Source organism: Lonchura striata, chromosome 30 (genome assembly GCF_050655825.1).
Source record: "Lonchura striata isolate lonStrDom1 chromosome 30, ASM5065582v1, whole genome shotgun sequence".
In the NCBI taxonomy this organism is placed as follows: Eukaryota; Metazoa; Chordata; class Aves; order Passeriformes; family Estrildidae; genus Lonchura; species Lonchura striata.
In genome coordinates this window covers 2,517,024-2,540,264 of record NC_140732.1, presented here as the reverse complement: position 1 = coordinate 2,540,264, position 23,241 = coordinate 2,517,024, and the positions used below count along the sequence as shown (strand labels likewise).

The 23,241-nt window shown below is 46.2% G+C and overlaps 1 protein-coding gene across 2 annotated transcripts; it reads left to right on the top strand.

Annotated features, from left to right (window-relative positions):
• The first annotated feature begins 1,999 nt into the window (after positions 1-1,999).
• On the top strand, positions 2,000-6,708 carry LOC144247277 (uncharacterized). Of its 2 annotated transcripts, none has more exons than XM_085563135.1 (2): positions 2,000-3,009; positions 4,493-6,708. In XM_085563135.1, exon 2 carries the CDS (start codon positions 4,511-4,513, stop codon positions 6,251-6,253), a length of 1,743 nt encoding a protein of 580 aa, XP_085419261.1. In that variant the 5' UTR covers positions 2,000-3,009; positions 4,493-4,510; the 3' UTR covers positions 6,254-6,708. The 2 variants fall into 2 exon arrangements, with proteins under 2 accessions (XP_085419261.1, XP_085419262.1); XM_085563136.1 differs by having other exon boundaries at positions 4,490-6,708.
• Positions 6,709-23,241: the final 16,533 nt, after the last annotated feature.

Here is a 23,241-nt window from a genome sequence, read left to right as displayed (position 1 = left end):
TCAGGTTGCCAGGTGAGCTTGGGACTGTCAGGGCAGAGCAAGTTCGAGGTGGTGGCAGGTTGGGGGGCCTGGGACACATCCTGCGCTGTTTGGATTTTTTGGAGTTGGCTGCCCACTTAGGGCCACAGGCCCCTGAACACAAACAGCGGCCATTTGCTCTGTGAAACAAAGATCGCCACCCCAGGTTGCTGATTTCAGTTTGCAGGGAGCACTTGGGACTGTCAGGGCAGTAGACATTTGAGTTGGTGGCAGGCTTGGTCTGGGAGACATCCTGAGCCGTTCCAAATTTTAGGCGGCGGCCACCCACTCAGGGCCACAGGCCCCTGATGCAGAATCCGCAGCGCACACAAATGAGAACTGGGATTTCAGGGGGTGGCAGGAGAAACTAAATCCATCTGCTCGCTTCCCTTTCCTGCCATGTCCACGCTGATGCAATTCAAAGAATTGCTCCTGCTCAGGAAGCTCTCAGATGATAGGAGCAAAAGCCACGTGTTTCTGAGGTGCTAGCTGCCAGTGTCTCAGATTTTCCTTCCCAGTTCTAAATGGTTTTGACTATTTTTTCCATTTCAACACTTTCTGTGCATCCCTGTGAGTTAATAGGCCCTCACAACCCTCTCCCTCAAAGCCTTGAGATACTGCCATAGCAGAACTGGTTCATGCTCTTTTCTCCTGGTGATTTTATAATCTTATGCAGACTCTGAAAGCAGGGGTGCCCAAGGCGCGGTGCAGGATCGGCCCTGCTCAGGGCATCGCGGTCCCCCGCAGCACAACGGCGCCCTTGTGCCCCTGGAGCCGGCACTTTTGGCTGTACAGCATCTTTCGGGTCCATTGTCCCCCAAACCTGTCAATGGTGGTCCCATTGTAATACCAAGTAGCAGAGAGCAGCACAAATGACACAAAGAAACTATGGCAAAAGAATAAGAGGAGATGCCCAGCGAGGAAAGGATGTGGTGACACACTGGCACATCAAATGAGCTGCACTCCCATAACCTCTTGGCTAGCAGGTCCTGGTCTCACATTCTCCATTTGTTTATTTATGTTTAATTTATTTTGGTTTTTTAAATCATCAAAATAAAATATATCCATGTTATAAATTTACGCCACAATGGATCATAATCCAATTAGAATTTTATTAATTACAGCAAGTAGGATATGAGCAAAAACAGCGCTGGACGGCCGGGGAGTCTCTGCTCCCTCTCTGCCATCCCGATTCGTCTAAACAGTTTTCTTTTTATTCCGTTCTTTCCATGAAGTCCTGACAGGCTCCTTTGTTTGCAGTTTCTTTCTGTTTAAGTAAGCCGTAAGTGTGGTTATCTTTATCTTGTATCTTCAGTCCCCAGGTGTTGTTTGTGATTTTTCTTTATCTTGCAAATGTTGTGTCCGCAGGCTATTTGCGTATCCTCATTTCCTAACCAATACCTTAGTCTGTAAGCAGTATGTATTTTCTCACACTCCGTTTCCTATCCTCCGTCTGTGGTTTCTCACGAGTCCGTTTCCTAACCTTTATATATATATCTTAATAAACAATACCTCAGTCTGTAGTTTTCCACAAATTTCCCCATTTTCTTGTTTTATCCCATTATTGTTTATTAGACACTGCTTTCACTTTCGGCATTGCAAATAAACCTTTTTCTACAATCCCAACATTTATCATAGCACTCACAAGGTAATACTTCACAATTACAATAGGCGTAGCCCCTACGTCGCACAACACATTCACAACAATCTTCATCCTCATCAATAGATGCACTTTTATATTTTGCCCCCGACTTTGTAGTTAAAATAAGTAGTTTAGCTATGTTAAATAGTTGTTTAACATCGTGTAAAATACAGCGTAATATACAAGGCATAAATATAAGTCCCAGCATCAATATAATCAGTGGTCTTGCTAAGGCAGACAACAAAGTGGTTAGCCAAGGTGAAACATTAAACCAATTTTCATACCATGACCTGCCCGCCTCATGATCTTTTTTGCGTTGATTTAACCTTTTCCGGAGTTCAGACATAGTATCCTGGACTGTTGCAGTCATGCTGGCATGGTAGCGTGGAGGATTGTTTTAGAAAGGCCTTGGGAATGGTAAACTGAGGAAAAGGATACATTCATGTATGCCCCATTGTTTTAGAAAGGCTTTGGGAATGAGAAACTGAGGGAAAAGATACATTTATGTATGCTCCACTGTTTCGGGAAAGTCCCGCTTCAGCATTCCTCTGTAGACCCCCTTCTCCCCACCCCTGAGCAGTTCCCATTGGACCTGGCCCCTGGGGTGGTTCTGATGTGCCTTAGTTGAACACTGTCTCTATTGTTTAAGACCTTATCTCTTAATTTTGCTGTATAAAACTGTATCTGGGCAATAGCCCAGGGCCTTTGGTCACTGCAATGCTTCAGGCAATACAATCTCTCTGGACAAGCATACCATTGGTCTCTCTTGGTCTCTTTATCTCGAACCCTTGCGGCGACTGAGGCAGCGCCGCAACTCGGACCGTGCTAACCCACACGCTGCCTGGTGAACCCAGGGCAGCGGGACCGCGGAAAACCCCGGCCCCTGGAGGGGACAGCTAGCCGGAGGGTCCCGGGGGGCCGGGGAGGGACGGGGGACAGCGGTGAGTAACCCCCGAGAGCAAAGTGGCGGTCGAAAGAGAAGCAACAAGTGGCGCACCAACGTTGGGCTTTGCACTGGTCTGAGCAAGCCTGCCGCAGCCGTCGTGGACAGTGCACTGGCTAGGAGCTTTTCCAGACACTTTGCAGTGTCACCGCGAGCTACAGAGCGGTGAGCGGTGTGAATAAATCGCTACGCAGGCTGTCGGCTGTGCGGGGAGAAGCTCTGGGATCACGCTGGTGGTGTGAGGCATTTGCCTCTCCACACAGCCCAGCGGGACTGTTGCCGTGGAGACAGACGCCGATTTCTGTCCGGCGAGGTCGTCACGGGTCGGACGGCACCTCTCCACACCCGGGAGACCGCCCGGGGTTCGGGAACCGTTGCTGCAGTGGTGTCTAAAGGACGGCGGTGGGTGAGTCTCGGTACTGGGGGGCAGGGGCCCGGCCAGGAGACATCGGCTCCTGTGTGCCCACGGGGGGACACGCCAGCGCGCAGGCGTGACGGGAGTCTCCGTCGTAGCTTTAGAACTTTGGGTTTGCCGCAGTAATTGGTTGAGATTTGCTGTGAAGCCAGCCATGGGTGTTAGGCTGACTACACAGCAGAAAGAGATTTATAAACAAGTTCAGGAGCCCCTGCTGAGTGCAGGTGTCAAATTTCCGAAGAGCCTTGTAAAAGAGTTTGTCAGATGGTTATCAGTAAGTATTCCGGAGGTAACAGAGCAAGTAGTGAGAGAAAGACGCTTTTGGAAGCGTGTTGGTGCAGTGCTGAGTGAAAGGACAAAGGCAGGAGATCCCTCAGTGAAAGAAGGTTTTATGAGAATGTTTTTGGTCATTTACGATGTTGTGAAAGAGAGTGCGGACACTCAGGGCGCCCAGGGAGCAGAAAAGCGCCCTGTCGCGTCCCCGGTGCCCCCCCGCACCCCCTGCGGTGAGAAAACTAACTGTGCAGATGTAGATTTAGTTTCTAACCCTTCTCCGCCTCCTGCTTTCGCTCCCGCAGCTGAAAATCCATGCTTTGCACCCCCCATTCCCCCCCCCGTGCAGCCCCCACAAGATGGAGGTGGCCACGCGGTTTCCCCTTCTCCATCCCCGCATTCCCTGCTCCCTGTGCCAGCCCAGAACACGCCCCCAGCCCTCGCATTCCCCCCTCCGCCTGTCCCTGACCCCAACCCCTCCTCCCTTGCGGCGATCCAGCCCACATTCCAGCCCCCGGTCCAGCCCTCAGCTCCTCCTCTCGCAGTTCCATCACCACCCCCTACCCCTGTCCCAGCCCCGCTCCACGCAGCCCCGCCGGCTGCGGCCACTCCCTCACAAGCCGGCCCTCCTCCTCCTCCCTCTCCCTCTCCCTCTCCCGGTTTCCCTGGCAACGGCAGCGCCCAGGCTGTCAGCCGGGAAGTGCTCAGAGAGACCGAGCCTGCGTTCTTAGCCCCTGTGATTTATAATGCCAGGGGACAGAACGCCAAATGGGAGCCCCTTTCGTATGATAGTATTAGGGAACTTTGCAAAACGAAGCGTGAGTTTGGGGAAAGAAGTGAATTTTTTAAGAGCATTTTGAAAGCTACTATATGCTCCAAGACATTTGTCCCCGCTGATTTGAAACGTCTTTTCAGTTGCTTGCTCCCTCAGTCAGAGTTTAGATTGTGGGAAAGAACGTGGAAAAGACTTGCAGCAGATCTCCTCCCAGAGATTCTGCAAAGTCCAAGCCTTTCCACAGATATAGAGGATGAGGAAATCACTTTAGAACATCTAGTGGGTGAGGGTGATTGGAGCCAAGCTGAAAAGCAAGCAGCAGGCATTCCCAGAGCAGTGTTAGACCTGTCCAGGGATGCAGCAGAACGTGCATTTTTTAATATGCCTTCTAAAGACCCTATTGTCTCATATACCACTTTAAAGCAGTCTGTTTCAGAACCATTCATGGATTTTGTGGATCGAGTGCGAGCCTCTGTGGAAAAGAGGGTGCAAAATCCAGAGCTCCAAGACCAACTTATATTAGAACTGGTCACCACAAATGCAAATGAAGTCTGTCAGCGAGTCATCCTATCCCTTCCATCATCGCCTCCCCCCACACTCGATCAGCTCATCAAGGAGTGCACCAGGAAAGCTATGCTGATGACAGAGGACTCAGTGATAAAACCAAGGGAAAGGGTGGTTGCTTCAGCAGCAGCAACCCCCAGGACTCCTGGGTTCAAAGGGCCTCCTCGACAAGGGGGGAAGGCGGGAGGGGGGAGAATCATTTTCCTTTATACTGGCAGAGCAAATTGTATCTTTTTCAGAGTTAGTTCACTTTGTTGTATGATTTTATCTCTCTTTCAGACTAGCAGAATGTCAATTTCCACATTCCTGCTCATCGTTTGGTTCCAGGGAATGGTCATCTACCCTTCCACGGTGGATGCATGGATTGTTCCACAGCCCAAGAAAAATGTGTGGGTCACGCTAGCCCAAGCCTTGCAACAGGATCATATGTGTTTGTCCACTGCCTCAGCAGAAAATCCGATGTCCACATGTTTAATAGGGGTTCCAAGTAAGGAGGATGAGTTTCCAATTGATCTGGTCCGTTTGCAAAAGCAGGTGAACGAAAATAAAATACCTAAAGGTGCAGGACAAGTTGAAGCACAAGTGCGAAATCCCCTCATTTTATGGCAAGGGTGGGTTTCACATTTGCCCACTGCTGAGGGGGAGCCCCAGGAATTAGAACTCCTAGGCTCTGCAAAAGCTGAATTTTGCATTCAATTTGATTTTTCCCCAACCAAAGAAGTAAAATTATATGAGCATGTTAAACAGTACAAGGTAGAATTCAGAGCAGGTCAATGGTGCACAGCTGTCTACAAGCTGAAATTTACATCCACCACTGATTTCCGTCCACGCAAGCTGGACAAGGGAATGTTTCTTATCTGTGGGGACAGAGCGTACCCAGGAATCCCATCTCGTCTTATTGGAGGTCCATGTACTTTTGGGCATCTGACCCTTGCTTCCCCCAACATGACCCAAATTCCAATTGGGCAAGCAAAAAGTGGGAAAAAAATTACTAAGCGGAGTGCAAGCCAATTTGACGAACATTGTGATGCAGAAATTTATCATTGGGCAAAATCCAAAAGAGTTGCTGTCTCTGTGTTTTTATCATGGGTTGCAGCAGCCAAAGCATTGAGTGAATTAGGCAATCTAGAATGCTGGGTGACCAAGCAGGCAAATTTAACATCAGCAGCCCTGAGTGACCTCCTAGAAGACGAGGAAATAACCAGGAAGGCTACCCTCCAAAATAGGGCAGCTATTGATTTCCTGCTGTTGGCACATGGTCATGGATGTAAAGAATTTGATGGGTTGTGTTGTTTTGATCTGTCATCTAAAGGACAGAGTGTCCACTCGTCCATTCAGGAAATGAGAAGCCTCATTGGGAATGTGAAGCAAGAAAATGAGGATTGGTTTAAAAATCTGTTCAAAGACTGGGACCTTTCTGGGTGGGCAGTGTCTCTTTTAAAAGACATCTTTTACTTTCTAGTTGCATTGTTTTTAGTTCTGTTAGCATTCGGAATTCTGAAGCAGATCGTCTCCAAGGTCATCACCTCGAAGCCGAAGGCTTCCGCGCCGGTTTTCATCGCTGCTGCCGCCACGGAAAGCGATTGGTGGGAAGACGACAAGCAGAAAGACACTGCAGTTTAAGAGCCACAGTTTACCTTCTCCCAAGGCATCGTTCATCTTAGTAATTGAAAAGCGGGGAATTGTTGCAGTCATGCTGGCATGGTAGCGTGGAGGATTGTTTTAGAAAGGCCTTGGGAATGGTAAACTGAGGAAAAGGATACATTCATGTATGCCCCATTGTTTTAGAAAGGCTTTGGGAATGAGAAACTGAGGGAAAAGATACATTTATGTATGCTCCACTGTTTCGGGAAAGTCCCGCTTCAGCATTCCTCTGTAGACCCCCTTCTCCCCACCCCTGAGCAGTTCCCATTGGACCTGGCCCCTGGGGTGGTTCTGATGTGCCTTAGTTGAACACTGTCTCTATTGTTTAAGACCTTATCTCTTAATTTTGCTGTATAAAACTGTATCTGGGCAATAGCCCAGGGCCTTTGGTCACTGCAATGCTTCAGGCAATACAATCTCTCTGGACAAGCATACCATTGGTCTCTCTTGGTCTCTTTATCTCGAACCCTTGCGGCGACTGAGGCAGCGCCGCAACTCGGACCGTGCTAACCCACACGCTGCCTGGTGAACCCAGGGCAGCGGGACCGCGGAAAACCCCGGCCCCTGGAGGGGACAGCTAGCCGGAGGGTCCCGGGGGGCCGGGGAGGGACGGGGGACAGCGGTGAGTAACCCCCGAGAGCAAAGTGGCGGTCGAAAGAGAAGCAACACTGGACTACTCCTGTATACATTCATTAGGAGTCTAGCTTGCTTTTATATATTTATCAGGAGCCTTTACTGATTAGCCCGAGGCTATTGTTTCACATCCCTAATAACTACAATAATAATGTCTGGGATAATTACAGTAAGACGGTCCAGAGGCCGGGCATATATAAAATGGAGGTCCTTTTTCACAATGTATTGGTACTAAATTACAAAGTTTTACTATGAATTCAGGTGGACCTGGGTTGCTAAAAGTGGCTATTGTTCTCGTTCCTTCCCAAGATATTAATTCCCATTTAAATGGTTCATGAGAATTTCCCCTTTCTGCTTGGGTTATTGTCAATATCAAGACTAACGGTATACCAGGAAAAAGGGTGTCTGTCCATTTTGCCAATTTAAGTATATTTTTACCAATCCTGGGGAAGTTCGGCCGTTGCTGCCTCTGCGTCCCATTGTTCTGGTTCTTTTCTCCACGGTTTGTTCCTCTTCTGCCTCGCCCGTCGACTCGGTTGTGTCGAGTCACGGGGGGTATCATCTTCTCGGCAGCAAGGGAATTCTTCAGGAGAACAGCTGTTTCGGGATTTCTGCCTCTTTATATAGGCTTCCCACTTTGCATCTTGAACTAATGGGGCAAAGCAAGACACAGTTAGTACTTCCCCTCTACACTTTATAGCCAAGATTTCAACCACAAAGGGGGACTGGTTTGTTGGAATGGTAATAATGATATTGAAGGTATCCACCTTCACAGTGTGTCCACCATTTATCCTGGCATACCTTGTACCTAAAACAAGCAAATGGATAACAATTATAGTTTATATCATTACTACAAATTCATATATTTAGAGTACATATATATTATTTACATCAGCATACCTTCTATATTCACTATGGTGTGGCTACATATGTTTAGCAATTTCCTTCAACACACTTTGTACGCTTCTATATATAATAGATAAAAAAAAGAAGTAATTATAGCATATATAAACAGCAATACACACTTTATACCAAAAGGTAATGCAGCAAAAAAATCAAATAACGTCTTTATCATTATGTTATCTTTTCAGGGTTATCTCGGTGTCACCTGGGGTATTGATTACTTTCCAGTGAGGTCTCGTTACTGGGCCTTTAAGGCGGCTGGCATGAGTCCATCCACGCTCAGCAGTCCGGACGGCTGTTTCTGTTGTCAACAAAACAAGATAAGGTCCCTCCCAATTGGGCTTTAGGGTTTCTTCCTTCCACACTTTAATCAATATCCAATTCCCAGGTTTAACGTTGTGTATTTTTAGGTCCAATGGGGGACGTTGCACCATCAGTCCACGTTCCCAAAGCTGGTTACGATGTTTTGCTAATTGTGAAACATATTCATTAATCACACGGTCTCTATCATTAATCACACGGTCTCTAATTAAAACATTTGTTTGTGGGCTTTCAATTCTGTAGGACATTCCGTACACCATTTCAAATGCTGATATTCCTACATCTGCTTGGGGTCTGGTTCTGAGAATTAATAGTGCCATGGGTAGGCATTTAATCCATGATAATTTGGTTTCTATAATTAATTTAGTCAAAATAGTTTTAATTTCTCCATTCATCTTTTCAACTTTTCCTGAACTTTGTGGATGCCATGGTGTATGGTATTCCCACTTTATACTTAAGCTTTCTGTCAATTTTTTTGTCTTAAATTTTTCTTTTTTCCTACTTAACGATGGCATATCTGGACAATTGTTTACTTTCTACTATTTGTGATGACCCATCTATGAATAATACTTCTCTACATTGTAGTTCTTCTAAGTCTGACCTAATGCGTGTTTGTTGTTCGATTGTTTGAAAACAATTGTGTAATGGTTCATTACTTTTTCCTGAGTACAAAAATTCAGCGGGGTTAACTGCTCCAGTAGTTTTTAAAGATAATTTAGGGGATTCTATAAGTATTCCCTCATACTTTAATAATCGGCTATCTGTAAGCCATTTTTCTGCTTTTTGTTGTAACACTCCCCTGATGTTATGAGGCGCATATAAGACAACTTCTCTATTAAAAGTAATGCGATTTGTTTCCTCAAGCAATAGGGCAGCAGCAACAATGATCTGTAAACAACTCGGCCAACCCCTGCTCACAGGATCTAACAGCTTTGATAAGTATGCCACCGGTTTCTTTTGTCCGGCCCATTCCTGAGTTAATACTCCGAATGCCGTTCCTTCATGTATGTTAACAAATAAATGGAATGGCCGTTTTAAATCCGGGAGACTTAAAACCGGTGCTTGACTTAGCTCCCTTTTGAGATTAGCAAACTGCTCTTGATCCTGAAGAGTCCACTTGGGTATTTTGTCTTTAAGCAGTTGTTCATATAGGAATTTAACTTTAAAGCTGTAGTTCTCTATCCATTGCCTACAATACCCAAATAGCCCTAATGCCTGCCGAATTTGCCTCTTAGTGACAGGCATAGGTAATTCCAGAATTCCTTTAATACGCTCTGGATCTAGTATCTTCTGGCCGTTAAACAGATAATGTCCCAGATATTTTACTTTTTCCTCTGCAAATTGTAACTTTTCCTGTGATACCCGTAGTCCCTTTTGTGCAAGAAAGTTTAGGAGTCGAATGGTTTCTTTTCTTACATTCTCCCTATTATTCCCCGCTATGAGCAGATCATCTACATATTGTAACAGCACATTCCCCGTTTGTACTTGATATTCTGTTAAGAGCTCTTCTAGGGCCTGTCCAAACAGATTAGGGGACTCAGTGAACCCTTGGGGGAGCACGGTCCATCTTAATTGCTGTCTCCGGCCGGTCTCTATGTCTTCCCATTCAAAGGCAAAATAATTACGGCCTTCTTCTGCCAATGGACAGACCCAAAAAGCATCCTTTAAATCAATCACACTATACCAGGAGTTATGGGGTCCTAGTTTGCTTAGCAATGTGTATGGGTTTGCTACCACAGGGAACCGAGTAATAGTTCTTTTGTTTATTTCCCTTAGATCATGTACGAGCCGATATTTCCCATTAGGTTTCTTTACAGGCAAAATGGGGGTGTTCAAGGGTGACATACAGGGCTCTAAGATTCCTTGTGCCAATAATCGATCAATTTCTGGCTTCAATCCTCTTCGTCCTTCTAAGGATATGGGATATTGCCTTACCTTCACAGGTATGTGGGGTTCGGAAATTTGGATTTTAATCAGTGGCATTTCCAGTCTACTAATTGTGTCCGGAGAGTACCAGACATTTGGGTTAATTTGTTTTTGATCATCCACGGTCAAAGGATAAGCAGACACTGCCAACTCTTGATTTTTCACTTTAATTTCTAATTGTAATTCAATAATTAAATCTCGTCCTAACAGGTTAAACTCTGCTTCAGGGACGAGCAAGAGTTCACCCATTCCAAATTTATTTTCAGTTTCGAATACCACATTTTTGATTTTACTTACTTTAAAGGGTTCCCCTTTTGCCCCAATTACTTGTACTTTTTCAGGGGAAACCTTACATCCCTCAGGTATCTGTTTAATAGTTGATTTCTCAGCCCCAGTGTCTACTAAAAGGTGAACTCTTGTTTATGGGGACCTATTTTTAATTTTATCAAGGGCTTATAATGACTCCAGTCCCCTAAGATATAGAGCCCCTGACTCCCCTATTCTATTTTCAATGTTCCCTCATCCCTGATTCTTCCTCTGCAATTCCTCTTTATATGTCCCTTCTTTTCACAGTAAAAACAACACCTTTGTTCTCTCCTCCGGGTTAAGGAGTTTTTTATTATTTACCCAGAGGTTTAACTGCTGTCTCACCCAATCTTTTTCTGACCCATAGACTGGCCAAAATACATTTTTTTGAAATCTTCTTCCCTCCCCATATCTTAGTACAATATTCTATCATTTTTTGCTTATCTTTCCCTAGGGTTCCAGGGAAATATCTCCAATTATCTAAGATATATGCCAGAGGGGTATTCTTAGGTACAGTGGGTACCCTTCCCATGGGAGTTGAAGGCTTGCTGCCCTTCGCCCCCATCTTCTGGAATATCTCCACACACACACACACTCGCTCCTCTTGTTCCTGGCCCAGTCCCTCGCGGGAGATGGAAAATGCAGTACTTAAGAGTCCACACTTGCTTGGCTCAGTATATCGAACCTCTCATTCATTATATTCCAGGAAACCCAATCCCGCCCGAACGGAAAACCCATGAACAATTTCGCCGCGAACAATTTCGCTCTGTGAATAATTTCACTACTTACGCGTCCTGTGTCTTAGTCCGGACTCCTATGCACAGAATTTTTATGGGATTTTACCGGTCTCTCCTTTTCTCATTATCCTAGACTGAAGGTTCATCGGTAAGGTGGGGTAAGCTGTTGGTCGCGGGGCCGCGAAATGTCGCGGGGCGCCTCCCCGGAGGACAAAAGCCCACCGTTCCTTATCCGAGTCATGGCACCAGAAATTGTTATAAATTTACGCCACAACGGATCATAATCCAATTAGAATTTTATTAATTACTGCAAGTAGGATATGAGCAAAAACAGCGCTGGACGGCCGGAGAGGCTCTGCTCCCTCTCTGCTGTCCCGATTCGTCTAAACAGTCTTCTTTTTATTCCGTTCTTTCCATGAAGTCCTGACAGGCTCCTTTGTTTGCAGTTTCCTTCTGTTTACGTAAGCCGTAATTGTGGTTATCTTTATCTTGTATCGTCAGTCCCCAGGTGTTAAGTGTTTGTGATTTTTCTTTATCTTGCAAATGTTGTGTCCGCAGGCTATTTGTGTATCCTCGTTTCATAACCAATACCTTAGTCTGTAAGCAGTCTGTATTTTCTCACACTCCGTTTCCTATCCTCCGTCTGTGGTTTCTCATGAGTCCGTTTCCTAACCTTTATATATATATCTTAATAAACAATACCTCAGTCTGTGGTTTTCCACATCCAGTTAAAAAGATGTCATCAAAATTCAAAGATAAAGTCAAAACACATTATTCAAAACTATGAGAACATATGTACATCTCTAACTATACTAAAAGAAATCTATAAAAGTCTATAAAAATCTATAAAATTCTATTCAATTCTATAAATTTCAATAAAATTCTATATAGTTCTAAAAATGCTATGAATCCTATTCTTGAAACATTCTGCGGACGTTGGGAAGCTTCTTCCTGAGCCTGGAGGAAACAAATCTCTTCCGGACTGCAGGCAAGGACTTTATGGAAGAACATAAGTACATCTCTAACTATACCAGAAGAATTCTATAAAATTCTATATAGTTCTAAAAATGCTATAAAGCCTAGTCTTGAGACATTTGTTGGATGGTGGGTAGCTTCTTCCTGAGCTTGGAGGAAAGAGAGCTCTTCTGGACTGCAGGCAAGGACTTGGTGGTAAAGGGGACATAGAAGGTGTCCAGAGAAAACTTCTTGGTATCGCTACGACCAGTCAGATCTGCAAAGTGGAGAGACCAAGGGTAACAGAGGCCACAGTGCAAACCTAAAGCATATAAAGCTCCAGATTTCATGGGACAGACTCCTTGGAATCTTCTAAGGAGCTGCAGGGAAGCATGCTGCTGCTGGCAGCCCCTTGAAGCAGGCCCGGGGAAAACCCTGACCCGCTTCCACAGGGCTGCCAGAGGAACAGCCTGGCCTCTGGGCTGCCCTGGGACAGCAGGGAGCCCAGAGCCCTGTGCTTTCCAGGAATGGCTCAGCTGCACATGCAGCCTCCTGCTCCTCTCCCTGCCCCACAGCTGAGCACTTGCAGAGCACAGCTGATTGCAGGGGCACATGCAGGGCACAGCTGTTCCCTGGCAATGTGCACAGGCTCTCTGGGCTGCCACAAGAGCCTTCCTCCCACCAGAGAGTGGCCCAGCTCCCCCCTCACCTTTTTGTGAGGCTGAGCCATGCTCAGCCTTCACATTGTCCTCATTGTTTGGAGTTGCTTCAGGGCTCCCATTTCATGACGATGAAGGGCGATGGAGAGAGCGGGGGTAGATGCACACCCTTCCTTAGTGTTTTGTCATTTTTGGCAGACGTAAATAAAGTCACATCCGGAGGTGTCCAAGTCAGAACTTTGTCATCTTTCCGGAGAACATGAGACCTTCACCAGCCCAAAATGTCAGAGAGGTTTTCCTGCACGCGTGGAGGCTTGCTGGCTGCACACTTCTTCAGCTTGGTGCCCATCACCTCGTAGAGGGCCAAGGCAAGCCTGGTGGCCACCGTGCGGACGCTGGCGCTTCGGACAGGCAGCGCCTTGTTCTCCAGGAAGGACCAGAGCACGGGCAGGGTGTAGCGCTCGACGACTTCAGGGCTCCTGGCATAAACCCACTCCACAAGCACTGCCGGGAGAGAGGCACAGCTTCTTACCCACCAGCCTCCATGCAAACAAGGGTCTACCTCTGCCTTTGCTTCTTGGAAGCCTTTCTGGCTAACATCAGCAAAATAGCACACAGAGCCCCATGATCCAGAAACGGGCAAAGCCGCTGATCATCCTTGAAACTGAACCACCAATACCTCAGGACTAATTTCTCCAAACAGAGCCTTGTCCCTGTGGCAGACTTTGTACTTTTACTAAATTATTTCACAATTTGTTTCTGCATGAACAATGAATGAAATATCAAATTGCCTTTTATTTCCATTTAGAAGTTGTCTAAACCCACAGTGAAGATTTGGAAATGCACTGTAAGGAGGCAGTTGAGTGATTTCTAATAAAGGGGGTGATTCCATTTTGTAACTTCCATGTAAAGTGCCAGAAGTCTTATCTGACTCCCCTTTGCTCAGTGGCACACAGCAAAGGGCAGTATTAGAACACACTTCAAAGCCCCAGCCCACCAGAGATGGCAGCTGCTTGACAGCTGCCTTAGAAACATCGGTGACTAGCCAGTGTCTTTGGCAGAATGCTTTTGTGCCTTTCAACACGGAGCTGTTTCAAACCTTAGCATGTCTTAGGGAATTACCCAGACCCCACTGCCATGGAATTTGAGCATCTTCATGTTTTAATGGCAGTTCCCCTCCAAATGTTAGTGGCATTTTTTCTTACAATGTGCACTGAAATAGGGGCATAGAGAAAGAAAAATGCTACACAGGGGACTGAAATGTAATCAGAAGGCAAGTGTTTTCTCACATTGTCTCTGAAATCTGCTCTCTGCTCATTTTCTGGACTGAACTATATCAAAAACAGACAAAAATTTGCTAACAACAGGCTCCTTGCATGGCAGATTTGACTGAGGGGTTAAAACCTGAAATGCTAGGGAGACCAGTCTTATTTTCTGATCAGACAAAAAGTTATCTAGTAGCTACTTATTATTCTGTGGTGGAAGAGACTTCATTTTCTCTATGCTGTTAATCCACCAGCAGTCATCAACACTGAAACAGCTCCTGAAAGTACCCAAAACCAATTCTGCTAAGCAGGAAAGGGGTAATGGTCCACATTTCAAAATGAGACTTCATTTGAGTTGAAATGCAAATAAAGTCATTGGTCACGACAGAACTTCAGAAAGAGCTATCTGTTCCCACTAAACCTGAGTGAGGACATTTGCACTTTCTAAAGTAGTCCTCATTTTTGTTCATTCCTTTATTTGAAAAAGAGATCAAAATAACTGCAAAACTATATTCCCTGTTCCTGGGGATCTACTTGATTCAAATGCTCTTTGATGGTGGTTTGAAAGAGCCTTTGACATTCCCAATCGCTGAACATGCCCTGTTCAGATTCATAAGGAAGACACAAAGACTATGAAACCTTCTATTTAAAGATGCTGGCATAATTAGCAGTGCCATTAGCCCCAGTTAAAGCAAGGCTATCAGTCGTCTTCTCTACTGTATGTTGAGATTGTCATTTTTCCAATCCTTGGCTACTGCTGACACAGCAAGCTCCTCTGAGGAATCAATTCTCAGCTGCATTTGTAGCATTGTGGACAGTGCTGACACAGGAAGAGGCTGTTTGCACAGCCTGAAATGCTCAGTGCAGTGCCATTTTCACAGCACAGGCAGGCAGCCTCAGCACTCTGCTTCTGCCCCTCTGCCCCCAAAGGCTGCCTTGCACTAAATCCATGCAAGGATAAGTGTGATAGACTCTAACAGAGTATCTGATAGAGTGAGATACACTCTGTGTGGTGAGTTTTGACCTAAGCTGTGACCCCAAGGCTCCGCATGCTTCAGCCTCAAAACTTTCCAAGAGCAAAACAAGAATTCTGTGAGAACAAAACAAACTGATCCCCTGAAACAGCATTTGCCACCATTTTTCCTAAAGGCTCACAGATGTCCCTGAGGCTCCAAGAGAGGAGCCAGCTGGGCTATTTTTAGCCCCTTCCTATCCTGGAGGTGGGTTCTGAGATGTCCCCGTGAGAGCTCAGCCCCCAGGCCCAGCACCGCCCCCATCTCAGATGCTGCACAGCTCTGCAGCAGCCAGGGAAACCTGCCAGAGACACCTGCCCTGGGTATTGGGCAGGAGGGACAAGCTCAGCACCTCCTGCTGTGGCGGAGCTACTCTACTGTCCATTCCCAGGCATTCCCTGTAAATAATCCCCTAGAGGACCTCTTGGCTTAGAAGGGGAGGCCATACCTGTGATACACTCCGTGACAGCCAGCAGAGCTTCGCCATTCAGTTGGCTCCATTGGTTGCTGAGCTCTTTCATCAGTGATACTTTATCTACAAGTGAAACACACGTTTCTGCTTACTCTTCTGAGGTCATAGCAGAAAGGACAGTGGGGAGGGAAAGGGCAGGGGCAATCCCATTTTATAAAAGAAAGTCATATTCTGCTGATTTTTGAATCCTTTTCTTCTTTCCTGCCAGCCTACTTGGCAGGGTTAAAAGTTCCAAAAGAAAAGCTCTCCTTTCACATTTGAAAATCCAAAGTTGTCTTCTGTACCAGGAGCTAAGTTAACACATTTCACATCAGGCACCTCAAGAGTTCAGTTTCATGTAAGCACTGAAAAGGTTTTGCATCCCACAGTAAAAAGGAAGAACTCCATCCTTGGGACACAGAAAGGCACTGAGTCAGGCAGTTCATGAATTCACAGAGCAGCTGAGGTGGAGAAGGTGGAAACACCCCTTGAAGACCTGCCTCCTCACCACTCAATTTTTCAGGCATTTTCAGAGCTGACAACAATCTGTGTGGCAAAGGAATTTAGAGCAGCCCTTGTCTATGTAGGTGTTTGCTAGAGCCACCTTGCCCCATGCAAAACAACATGTGGAACAAGGCATGATTGACAGCTGGATTTAGACCAGTTTGTTCGAAGGAAATGAACTTGGTGAATCCTAAGTTCCCCTTTGAAAAAAGAAGACAAAGAAGAAAGGTGGAAAATAGGCAGCTAATGCCTATCATGTAGAGCCTTCCAGGTGGCTGCTCTGCAGAAGCTCTGATGGGCTGGTGTCCCTTCATGCCAACAGCAAAGCTGTTCATTTGGGAAGTCAGATGGGGCCCAAGCAAACTTTGCCTCTGAATTGTAGCAAAGCTGTAGTCCAGGACTTTGTCTTCAGATCAGCAGCACAGAGCCAAGGGCTCCTGGGACTTTTGGGAATTGCTGATCACATTCAAGCCTGTTGGAGGACTGGTTCCTAAGGACTGCACCTCCAAAGCTTCTGTGGGTGTCTGCGAGAGCCTTCCACAGACAACAGCAGCTGTCAAGGCACTCAGCGTTCTCTTGTGTCGCAGAGACAGAGACGCAGTTGAGGAGAGTCCATGCTGGGGCTCAGCCTCACCTAAATGAGCAATGGATCCTTCCAGCGCTCTCACAGCTGCGGCATGAATCCCGGGATCCTTTGAGTTTAGATTCTTTGTTATTCCTTCCACCGAACGGATGATCACGGGGCTCAGGGCATCTTCCAGGAGGCCTATGATTTCTGCCAGCACGTCCAGCGCCTTCTGCCTCACTCTCTTATGCGTGTCACATAGTCTCAGGTCAAAATAATCAAAAATCTGTGAAGAGAACAAATAACATGAGAACTTGATTAAAATGACCTTGTTTGAAGAGGGGGTGTGGAAATGAGCACTCAGCAATGTCAAAGGTGAAAGTGATCCTTTCTGTCAGGTCAGCCCTTGCATGCACAATTGCAATGTTTTCCTGTGGGCCTCTCGCTGGAATGGTTCTGCAACCTCATGCTGGTTGAAAGATTTTCATCTGTTTTAAAGAGGTTTAGTTGGGGACAGGAGAGTTCCTATGATGTTTCTCCCCAGCTATAAATCATTCAATCAATTCCCTTTATTAACTGATAAGACTACCTTTGCTTTACAAGAGTGGAAGCTGATATTTACAATGCCCGGGTTTCTATACAGTTGCCTCAAGTACTGAGGGCAATTATGATTCTGCCAAAACTATGGCTGGAGGAGATCTAGGTTTTATTTTGTTTGTCTCAGAACCTGTGTCTGGAGATGGGCAGGGCTCTGATCAACTCTTCCAGGACTCAGACCATTTCTCTAACTAACAGGTAGACTTCTAAAATGCAATGTGCTGTACAGCTCTCATTAGAGCAGGCTCAGTCCCTTGAAAGCCCATTATCAGGCACCAGTTTCTGGAAGAAGGGGAAAAAGCATCTACTGGGAGGAGAAAGGATAGCTCTGTCCTTAACTGTTTTCCTCCTTTTCCAAAGAGAAAAAAAAAAGCCCCCCAAGAAGGGTGAGCACCATCTTTACCTAGAGGAATAGGGACAAGGATGGAAATGAGTAGCCAGAGCTGTGCCTGTGCCAGACAAGATGGAGTTTCCAGAAGTATCCTTTAAAAACATTTAGTTGAAACCAACCCAGCCTGAAACATCTCTTCCCCACTCAAACCCATTTTTTGTCCAGAGAATAAGTGCCATTATTGCTTTCAATGGCTGGATTCCCTTCACATAACCCAACTGGCAGTAGGAGACAGCAGCAGTTAAACCAGCAGGAAATTCTGTCATCATCTGATCAACAGCATCAATATAGAAAGCTGCCAGACAAATACAGCTGGACTGAAAAAACTTGTCCTGAAGCCTGGACCTGAATTCAATTTCTCTGGGTAAGAGGGACCAGCCTGTCCCGAAGAGCCAGGATGTCCTGCCAAGACACACTGAATTAACTTTACTTCCCCAGGCCTGGGAAAGGAGCTGATGGAATGGAACAATGAAGATACCCTACATACTTGGACAATGTTAGTGGAGATGAGCTGGGGTTTGGTTTTGGACAGGTCTAGGAGGAGTGCCACTCCTTCCATCCGTGTCTGAAACTCCTTGGCTTCCAGGAGAAGGTAAAGCTTCTGGAGCGGCTTCATCTCTTCCACAGCTGGAGGTAACGTGACCTGGGCTTTTGCACGGTGTAGGAGGCGTCCATCAGAGGTAGACTCCACCCTGGAAAATAAAACCAAATTAGGACCTGTTGGTAATAATAGCTTCAGTTAATTGTGACCAAAACATCTTGAGGAGCTTTCCTAGTGATGTCATTTCAAGCTAGAATATCATGAGGCTCTGAAGAACAACGTGAGCCTCACGCCAGTCATTACAGGAGACAATCTGCAAGTAACATTCTCACACTGCTCACTCAGAAACACCAAGGATGAGCTGCATCTGATCTATCTTCAGATGACTTCCAAGGCGAACTGCTCACATTGCTTTGTGGGGAAAGATAGACGCTACTTCCAAGTTTAAATGCCTCCTCATATGGGAGGTGTGTGTCTTATAATAAGGAAACACATCATTCTGGAGAAGTGTCTCTACACCAGGCATGACAATCTGGAAAAGTAGCTCAGATGCATTTGAACAGATGAACAGGGGCGTATCTGAAGGGTCCAGAAAAGCAGTAACAGAGATAAAAACAGAAGCCAGACATGCCAGAACTACGCTCACATTTTGTTTGCTTCCCTAGAGACCAGATCCACAGCTTAACAAACCCACTGGGAACAATTCTCCTGGATCAACCTGTCTCTTCCATGAGCATGGGCAGATGCAAGCCATGCTACTGAGACATGTGGTCACTTTCCTGCCACCGCTGAGCGGGACAGCTCTAAATAAATCCCCTCTGTTATCAGAGGAGAACAGGCACAAGCAGCTCTGCCACTAGCATGAAGAGACAGCAAGAACCAAATTCCTGTCTTAAACGCTGATTGCAGCACAGGGGAAAATAAACCAAACATGCTGTCCATCAAGTAAACTATATGAAGGACAGGAATATCAAGACAAAAAGTCCACATTGAGGCACCTGTTGGCCAAAGTTGCTCAGGAATTCCCTTACTACTACTACTGCTACTACTACTCAAACGTCATACTGTTTGAGGGTAAAAAAGCCATGAATCAGCCAGGCCAAACCACATGGATGAGAACTGTATCTCTGGGGAATGGCATCTTGTTTCAAGACTGGGACTTCTCATTAAAACACCCATCTACAAAAAGACAAAAGACTACACTGGGATTTAAAAAGAACACCCTGGTTGCATTTCCTTGTCCCAAGTCAGGCAGCAGAAACCTGGCCCTCTTCGAGCCTCCACAACACTGCCCTTGCCACTGCACTGGATGGTCTGAGCTGTTACCAATGGGTGTCTTTTGTTGCCCAGTTTTTGTGGAAGCCTTCCAGAGAAGTTGTGTTCAGCATAATGCAGAAGTGGACAATTTTTATCCTAGAGCATTTGTAGGGAAAGGAAAGAATCTCTGGCACTGGTCATCTCCAGCAGAAAGATTTTCCTGAGGAAGAGGCATGTAAAGCACATGTCATGTACTTTGTCACATCTAACAAAAGTGCTCCCATCTGACAAAAGTACCGATTGCTAGAAGGCGATGTGGCCTGGGGCTTCTTTGAGCCGTCGCTCCTCTTCTTCACCAGGTTCTTCACAGATGGGCGTTCAGCCTTCTGGTTTTCCATCCCCTACAAAGACATCAAGAAACTCCATGAATCTTTAGAATTCAAAATAGGGAATTCCTGGATTAAAACACAAGTTAGAACCAGGACCACTGCTACCAAGGCTTAAGGAAACATTTCCTAACTTACAGAAATAAATGGAGCAGAGATTCAGTGATGCCAACTCTTTGTTTACAATAGCCCAAGGCAGGTTATGGGTGCTATCATACGGCAGTGAGCAGCAGTCTAAAATCCTAAATTCATTATTCTTGAGCATAAATGGGAATAATGCAAACTGGTAGGCAATGAGTGTTCTCAATGGAAGCAGCAGATTTGGACTCCTTGGGGGTTGGCCCACTATTTGGTTCAACACTTACTCTCCCTGCTCCTGCACAAAGTCACACTCCCTTCTATAATGTAGATAAAAAGAAGAAAATCCCCCCCAAACAAACAAACTATTTTCCACTGGATGCTGATGGATTCACCAAGCCTCTTCCAGCTCCACAAGGCTTGACAGCAGGGAAGATATTCCCAAAAGACCAACAGTAATTATAGCAATTAGGTTTGACTTGGACATCTTTTGTATATTTGGAAATGTCCTTGGCACCACTACTTCTGGTGTCTTTTGCAAAGACACTGTTATCCTCAGAAGCACTATTCTCACTTAACTGCTTGACTGGGGGCAGAGTAGGGAGAGCCCGTGGGGCCTTGCCCTTGGATGTAAACCCATTTTCTCCTCTTTCCCTTTCCACTTTGTGATATTCAAAGAATTCAAAGCCCCACTTTTTCCCAAATAATATCAGTTCCTCTGTGGTCTGCAGATGAACAGGCTGGGGATTAACAGCTCATTCCAGGAGCAAAATGATGCAGCAGAAGAGGAATGAGGTAAAGACACATCGAGTATGTTTGATCTCATATTAGCAGTGGCAATACTTGCACAAAGGAGACACTGCTTCTGCCAAGCACTTACTTTCTTCTTAATTCTTGCCAGGATATCTTCCAGGTCATGGGTGGAAAGAGATTGTTCCAAAAACTTCTTAAATTTTGGATTATTCAGCAGCATCTTCACCATCTCCTGTCCATAATGCCTAAGGAAGGAAGGAAGGCAGGAAATGAAAAGTGAACAAAGGAAGAGTGTTAAGAGAAGCAGCTGATACCTTAAACTGATCAGGTGCAATCCTTGCAAGAGAAGGCATTACCTACTCAGCAAAGAGGGAGATTTGCTTCACTGGACACTGCACAGTGTTGTCAGCTGAACACAAGGGACAAGAGGAGAATGTGGGGCCACAAAAAAATACCATTTCACTCTGAAACTGTGGGTGTGCTTCTGTGGGATCAAAGGATCCCAGGGAACAGGCAAAACACATCTGCTTTGTTGTCAGAGCCTATTAGCAATGTCCTGCTGCCATTGCACAATAATTTGCCTTTCTTTCACTGGCAGGGAAGCCGGAACAAAACACCTCATGCTTGCTTTGGATTATTCTATACTATATAGAATAATCAGGGGCATGGGCAGATAGTTGCTCTGGTGTCCCTGGCAGCTATTAATGGGAATTTCATCATCAAAGTAAGGGGATTTTGGTGGTTTGGGTTGGTTTTGCCACTAGGAAATGACAGATTTCTTCAAGAAGAAATTTGGAGGTCACTGAGCCACAGATAACAGCATTCTACAAACCTGCAGAAGTAGTTTAGAAAGACTGAATACATAGGCTAAAGACCTCTGAAATATTTCTAGGGAAGTCTTAGGTTAATGTGAAATAGATGTTTGGGATCCTTCAGTGATGAAGCCAACACTTTGCCTTTATCGTGTGCACCTAAGGCCAGTCAAAACTTTTTGACTGGCTAATCAGAGCTCTTTTGATCTCAGTAAAGAATCCTTCAAGTCACAGGAAGTTGGCAATGCTCTTTCTTGGTGGCCAAGCTCAGGTTACCCACTACAGTCATTTCCCCAGGCCATCCAGAGCAGTGGTCACAGCACCAAGGCTGACAGAGATCAAGAAGTGTTTGGACAATACTCTCAGGCACATGGAGTAACTCTTGGGGTGTCCTGCACACAACCAGGAGCTGGACTTGATGACCCCGATGGGTCCTTTCAAACTCAGCATATTCCATGATTCTGTGACCCTTATCCACACTGTGAGGTAACTTAATGTAACCTTTAGTTTCCACTCCTTTGTAGTTTTACCCTTTATAGCCAGACACAAAACCATGTTCCCGTTTTGGGAGGTGAAATGAAGATCATTACCTTGTGTCCTGGTGACAGTCCTGAGCAAGTGTCCCTGCCACGTGTGCCACTGTCTCAGCCCTGGGTGTGCCTGCCAGCTTCGTGACTCCAATTCTCTGCACCAAGGACAGGAGGAGCTCGGCCGCGCACTTCCGCACCTGGACGTAGCGGCTCCTGGGAAGAAGAGAGCAAACCCTGGGCACAGGGAGAAGGAACAAGAGCAGCACAGGCCTTGGCCAGAGCCTGCTCCCTGTCCTTGCTGGGGGAAGGAGGCCTGGGCTCTCCCTGCAACTTCAGACACCTGTAGAAGGTTCTGTCCTCAGATAAACACAACGTTAGCAGGGAAAACACGCTGTGGGGCGGGAAGTTGCCGATATCCAGCAATGCAGCCTCTGTCTTTTATAAAGATTGGCAAGGGATACATCTGAGTGTTTTGACCCTATTCCAAAGCTGAGGAAAGGGTGGCAGGCATTTTGGCCAGGTTGTCCTGATCTAGAGACTGTCTCTTGGGAACTGTCAGGCCCAGCACCAACACTTAAGGCAGCATTTTCTTCAGCTGTCCCGTTGCACTCAGCCTGTGAAGGTGCCTGTCAAGTGATTCATCATCTCAAGGCTAAGCTGAAATATCAGTTTGAATGGAAAGTAGAGCTCTCAGGCCAGGACAGTCATACAAGCCTCCTTTTGGCAGGAGCTGCACCTGCTGTGCAGGCAGTGCCACACCCAGCACATTCTGCCCCATGTGCTGCACGCCCCAGCAAGTACCCTCCGTATTTCTCACGTTAATTGAATCATGAGGATACGTGGTTTTTCCCAGCACTGCAAAATACCCAACAGCGCTCACAGCGGTAATTGCAAATGTTTTCCCTCTTCCCAAAAAAGCACAAGGCTTTCTCCTTGGCCTTTGCAGGCACTTTCATTTCCCCAGTGGTCACCAGGTCTAGGAAAAGCTGACAGACTGGGAGAACTCCAGGAAGCAGCAGGAAGCTGAGTCAGAGGAACTTTAGACTGGATATTAGGAAAAGGTTTTTCACCCAGAGGGTGGTTGGGCACTGGAACAGGCTCCCCAGGGCAGTGGTCACAGCATCAAGCCTGACAGAGTCCAAGAAGCATTTGGACAACAATCTCAGGCACTTGGTGTGAGCCTTGGGCCCTTCTGTGCAAGGCCAGGAGCTGGACTCAATGGTCCTGATGGGCCCCTTCCAACTGCCCCTATTCTACAGATCTGTGATTCTGAGAACTAAGAGGCTGCAGCAGGGCAGAAATAGGTGACAAGAGGAAAGAAATGAGGTTGAAAGAGAATCAAGTCCCTGAGTTCACAGGAGACCCAGGATACAGGACCCTTCCCT

What these genes read in the sequence shown, in the direction of transcription:
- LOC144247277 (XM_085563135.1), top strand. Translation starts at nt 4,511, where the DNA reads ATGGATTTTGTGGATCGAGTGCGAGCCTCTGTGGAAAAGAGGGTGCAA.